This window comes from Lingula anatina, chromosome 7, assembly GCF_051362555.1.
Source record: "Lingula anatina isolate TDL-2025a chromosome 7, LinAna3.0, whole genome shotgun sequence".
In the NCBI taxonomy this organism is placed as follows: domain Eukaryota; kingdom Metazoa; phylum Brachiopoda; class Lingulata; order Lingulida; family Lingulidae; genus Lingula; species Lingula anatina.
Window position 1 is genome coordinate 11,835,753 of NC_141773.1, and position 5,336 is coordinate 11,841,088.

The 5,336-nt window shown below is 42.0% G+C and overlaps 1 protein-coding gene across 1 annotated transcript; it reads left to right on the forward strand.

Moving 5' to 3' along the window:
- Window positions 1-1,116: 1,116 nt before the first annotated feature.
- Window positions 1,117-4,129, forward strand: LOC106159260 (macrophage-expressed gene 1 protein-like). Its single transcript, XM_013535481.2, has one exon. The coding sequence runs from the start codon at window positions 1,271-1,273 to the stop codon at window positions 3,314-3,316; it is 2,046 nt and encodes a 681-aa protein (XP_013390935.2). The 5' UTR covers window positions 1,117-1,270; the 3' UTR covers window positions 3,317-4,129.
- Window positions 4,130-5,336: the final 1,207 nt, after the last annotated feature.

Genomic DNA, 5,336 nt, shown 5'->3' on the forward strand with positions numbered 1-5,336 from the left:
CAAAAAGCTGTCACAGTTACTTCCGGTTCTGTTTAGGTAAAAGTCTACCTGTGTGCATGTGCCGGTAGACCTACAATGTGTAGGCCTACATTGTAATCTCGGGGGCGCTGAAGGGCCCGAATTTTTTTTTTTTTTTTTTTTGGTATTTTAGAGGGCGAACGGTGCCATTTGGGATGGTTTAGAATTATGTTTCAGCTAGTCAGAATTCTAATTTCAAGAGGGGACCAGTAGGCTTAACTAGTGTGATTTTTTTAGAAATCAAAGGGGGGAGGGGGGTCAGCCCCCCCCCCCCTGACATTCCCTTAGTCCGCAACTGTAGAAATTCTCTCTAGAAAAGTCCCAAATTTTGTATGTCCAACTTTTCAACAAATGCTTTAAATAGGATCTATACAAGCCATTCAAAATACTTTCAAAAGGTCTAAAATCTAAAAATAAAACTTAACGATCAATGAGTGACTTTTTAACCTGTGCGATATAGCCTACGGATAGACGTTTATTTCATTTTTGACCTTGCATTTTAATTATTTTATTTTAAATTTGTTAACATATGTCTTTCATCATTCTTTTTTATTTTATAGATACTTTATTCAACTACGATGTAAAGAATGTAGCCTACATGTAGGCCTACTGTAGGGGGCCTATTTATCCAACCCTCGGGTTGCACATTTAAGCCTGATAATAATAATAATAATAATAATAATAATAATAATAATAATAATAATAATAATAATAAAATACGCAACATCAATCAAATTAAGCTTGATCACCATGCAGCTACAAAATTTAGTAAATTTAGCTCATTTATAAAATACTGGAAAGGAAACATAAACTTGATTTTTATCTTTTCGTCTCCTGCATATCTGGTAGCCTATAGGTAACTCTGAATCGACGTTTTATCAAGATGATGTGGAAGGTTAACAACATCTCTCAAGCTTCAGATTATGGCCTACAAGTAGGGCTATGTAAATAAAAGAGTCATTACCGTGTGTTATAAACGAGCGTCTGATGACGCAGGGGCTCAAAATGAGCACTGGGAATATTCCGTTGCTAAAAATAGCTGGACGTGGTAGACCAAATCGAGTCTAATCGAAGAAAGGAGATAGGCCTATCGAAAATGTTGAGTGTGTGCACGTATGTCATTTTTGTTACCTTCTTGGCGGTTCCATGGGGAGTTACATATGTGGTTGCTGTGGAAAAGACCTCCGCAAGTGTAACGAATAAAGTGCAGGGGTTTGAATACGGCGATCCGCAGAATTGCCCGCAGCAAACGATGGATTTGCCAGAAGTCATTCCCCGTAACGGGTGGGACAATCTCCGTAACGTCGACATGGGTCCTGTCATGGCGCTCAATTATTCAAAGTGTCGACTAACATCAGACCGAAAATTCATGATTCCAGACAACATATACGCCGTTCCACTCAAGAAAAGCAACGTAGAGATGACCTCGGAACTTTATTCGCACTTTTTAAACTACACCAGTGTCACGTCGAGCTCGATAAATCTTAAAGCGCATGCATGGTGGTCCTTTGGGACTATCAGCGGCTCTTTTTCAAGGCCATACCAAAATTTAAAGATGCACATCGCGGGAGGTAGATCCATTCTTAGCAGGGTGCAACTACGCTACGTGTTATACAAGATCCATAGTCAGCCAGACCCCCAACTCCACCCCAACTTCAAAGATCGTCTGCTGGAAATCGCGTCCTATATACAAGAAAGGGACACTGACACTGTCACGTATCTATCGGAGCTTCTTGTTCGCGATTACGGTACTCATTTTGTTATGGGCATTGACGCCGGAGGAGCAATCATTCTGGAAGACTACTTAAATTCATCGTACGTTAAAAACATGGACAATGACCGGTCTACTATCAAGGCTTCGGCTAGCGCTTCTTTATTTGGGTTAATCGGTGCCAGTGGGTCTTATACCCATACTGTAAAACACGACCAACTAGAAAAATATCTCAAGAGTTGCGTGACTTCTCACACAGAGACATTGGGGGGAACACCGTTTCGCAGCAATTTCACGCTGGACCAGTGGGTGGATGATTTGCAAAACAACCTTGTAGCCGTGAACCGCAAAGGTGAGCCACTCTACTACATCATCACGACAGGTACGTTGCCAGAGTTACCGCTGGTAACAGTGCGTGATTTAGCCGACAGCGTTCAGAAAGCGGTGGAGAGTTACTACCTGTATAATGTCTATCGTGGCTGCACTAGTGTCGACTCTCCAAATTTTAGCTACATTGCTAACTTTGATGATAATACCTGTGTAAATCCTTCCACAAATTTCACGTTCGGGGGTGTTTACCAGACATGTTCTGGAGGACTGTGTTCTCCTGGGGATTCCCTGGTAAACCATAAAACTGGAACGTTTTCCTGCCCTCCTCAATACACAGCGGTCCTTTTAGATGAAGGCAAAATGCACCAATGTCACCAGGAATGTGACCATTTTTTGTTTATCCCCTACGGCTGCCATGACGTATGTAATGATAGAAATTACCAGATTTACTGGTGTGCTGCAACTGGAGAGGTTGAACAAGAGTCGGGCTTTTTATTTGGTGGTACTTACACAGCCAGTGCGGACAACCCACTGACGCAGGGGAAGAGTTGTCCGGTTCATTTCACAGCGCTTAAACTGGGTGTTCCGCTTCCTATCTACATGTGTGTGAGTGACGATTACGAACTGGGATTTCGTTATGCCATACCTTTCGCCGGTTTTTTCAGCTGTTCCTCGGGAAATCCGCTCGCTATTTCGCCACACATACCTAACCTTCACAACCGCTCTGTTGAAGGGGCGACGTTGGGTTCAGCTGCTATCACGCCTCTTTGGCCTAAAAGATGCCCGCGCGGTTACAGTCAACACCTCCTTGCAATAAACGAAGGTTGTGAGATTAACTACTGTGTGAAAGCCCACGCCCTGACACCAAATGCTTTACCCATTATCAGACGGCCTCCATTCCAATCGAAGCCCAAACTTCTGCGCAATGGCACTCGCTCACTGATGACTGCTTCTGGACGCGTTTTGAAAAAAGGTGGTGGATTTTCTACATGGCACGCCACGAAATCGGACGAAACAAACATGTCTGGGGTCCAAGAAGCAGTGGAAGCCCTTAAAACAATGGAACCGAGCGAATCTGCCAGCCGTTCCAACGAGACTGGACTCACTGTTGCCATTTTCATGCTAGTCGCGACTCTGTGTGGAGTAATTGGCGGAATGTTCACAGTAGTAAGGCGTCGCCGCCTGTCCCCAGCGTCTGCAGGATATAGCGCGCTAGTGAATTACAGTGATTTCGGAGAACACACATTTGGAGTGTGATTTTATATTTCCGTTTTCAATTTTTTTTCAGAGACCAATGTCTTTGAGCGTCTTTATGAAAAAAACATGAAATTAAAAAGAACGTTAAATGAAAAAGTATGATACCAAATTAAAATTCAAGTCTTACACTTTTATGATACACTGTACATTTAAAAAATATTCATGAAAATGTGTGTATTAGGGGAGTTCTGAAACACATTGCTACATTTCTATGGGACAACTGCCAACAAATACGGGGTTACCAGGGGCGGACCCAGGATTATTTGAAGGGGGGGGGGTATGGTGTGGGGCTTGGGGCCTGCTCAACGGCCCCGACAAAAATGGTGTTTTGGAGAAAAAACAGTTTCCTTTGGCACGGTTTAGAACTATGATTTAGCTAGTCAAAATTCTAATTTCAAGAGGGTAATATTGGTGTGATTATTTTTTAAAAACCAAAGGGGGGTCAGGACCCCCCTGCCCGCCCCCCCCCCCCAAATCTGCCTAAATCTGCCACTGGTTACGTTAGTGAATACAAGTTTTTGTAAATTTAATTATTTTACAGACTGTCTGGTTCAACTGAAAACCACTTTCGTATAATAGCTTAGAAATCAGCTAAGTGTGTAGTTTAGTGATCGATTTGCCTTTATTGATTTTCTTAAAATAATTTGCCAAAAATGTTCACTTTTGTTGAAATAGATTACATCTGTAAATGATAAGCATACGCAGGGAAAGAGTTGTCCGGATCATTTCACAGCGCTTAAACTGGGTGTGCCGCTTGCTATCTACATATGTGTGAATGACGATTACGAACTGGGATTTCGTTATGCCATACCTTTCGCCGGTTTTTTCAGCTGTTCCTCGGGAAATCCGCTCGCTATTTCGCCACACACACCTTACCTTCACAACCGCTCTGTCGTAGGGGCGACGTTGGGTTCAGCTGCTATCACGCCTCTTTGGCCCAAAAGATGCCCTCACGGTTACAGTCAACACCTCCTTGCAATAAACGAAGGTTGTGAGATTAACTATTGTGTGAAAGCCCACGCCCTGACGCCAAATGCTTTACCCGTTATCAGACGGCCGCCGTTCCAATCGAAGCCCATGGAACCGAACGAATCTGCCAGCCGTTCCAGTGAGACTGGGCTCACTGTTGTCGTTGCCGTACTAGGCACGGCTCTGTGTGGAGTCATTGTAGGACTGATAGCGCTTGCGGTAGTAAGGCGACGCCGCCTGTCCTCGGCGTCTGCAGACGAGCATGGCGCGCTAGCTAGTGAATGACGGTGACTTGGGAGAACACATGAATACATCTGGAGTGTGATTTTATATTTCCGTTTTCAATTTTTTTTTTCAGAGACCAATGCTTTTGAGCGTCTTTTTGAAAAAGAAATTAAAAAAAAAGTTAAATCAATAATTTAACTATATAGACTAAATAAGTTACGCGAAGGTGTACCTTTCATCTCATCAGAATACGCGAGGACTAAATTTGCCATTTCTGAAACGGATTGTGTTCTTAATAGTGCTCTATATAGTATTCATTTATATATGCTGTTATAATGTTATGATTTAAAAGACCTGGTGGTTAGCTCTAAAGCAAGGTTCGAGTGCATTCCTTGTTGATAGGATACAGAGTTACGTTAGTGAATATAAGTATTTGTAAATTTAATTATTTTATACTGTCTGGTTCAACTCTAAACCACTTTTGTATAATAGCTAAGAAATCAGCTAAGTGTATAGTTTAGTGATAAATTTGCCTTTTTTTTTACTTTTCAATATTTAATTTCCGAAAAGTATTCACTTTTGTTGAAATGTCTAGGTAATACATTGATTTTTGGTTTTGGAAATAAAGCTGCGGTGTTGCGTAACTTTTTTCTTTATTCTTTTTTCTCCGAGTCGATAACAAATAGTTGAAACGTTCATATTCGCAGACGCCCCCCCCCCTCCCTCGCCCAGGTAAATCACATTTTTTATAATAACATATGCCTATCATATACAGATTATAGAATTAACCCTTAGGGAAGATACCAGTACTTATTTAGATATCATC

What these genes read in the sequence shown, in the direction of transcription:
- LOC106159260 (XM_013535481.2), top strand. Translation starts at nt 1,271, where the DNA reads ATGGATTTGCCAGAAGTCATTCCCCGTAACGGGTGGGACAATCTCCGT.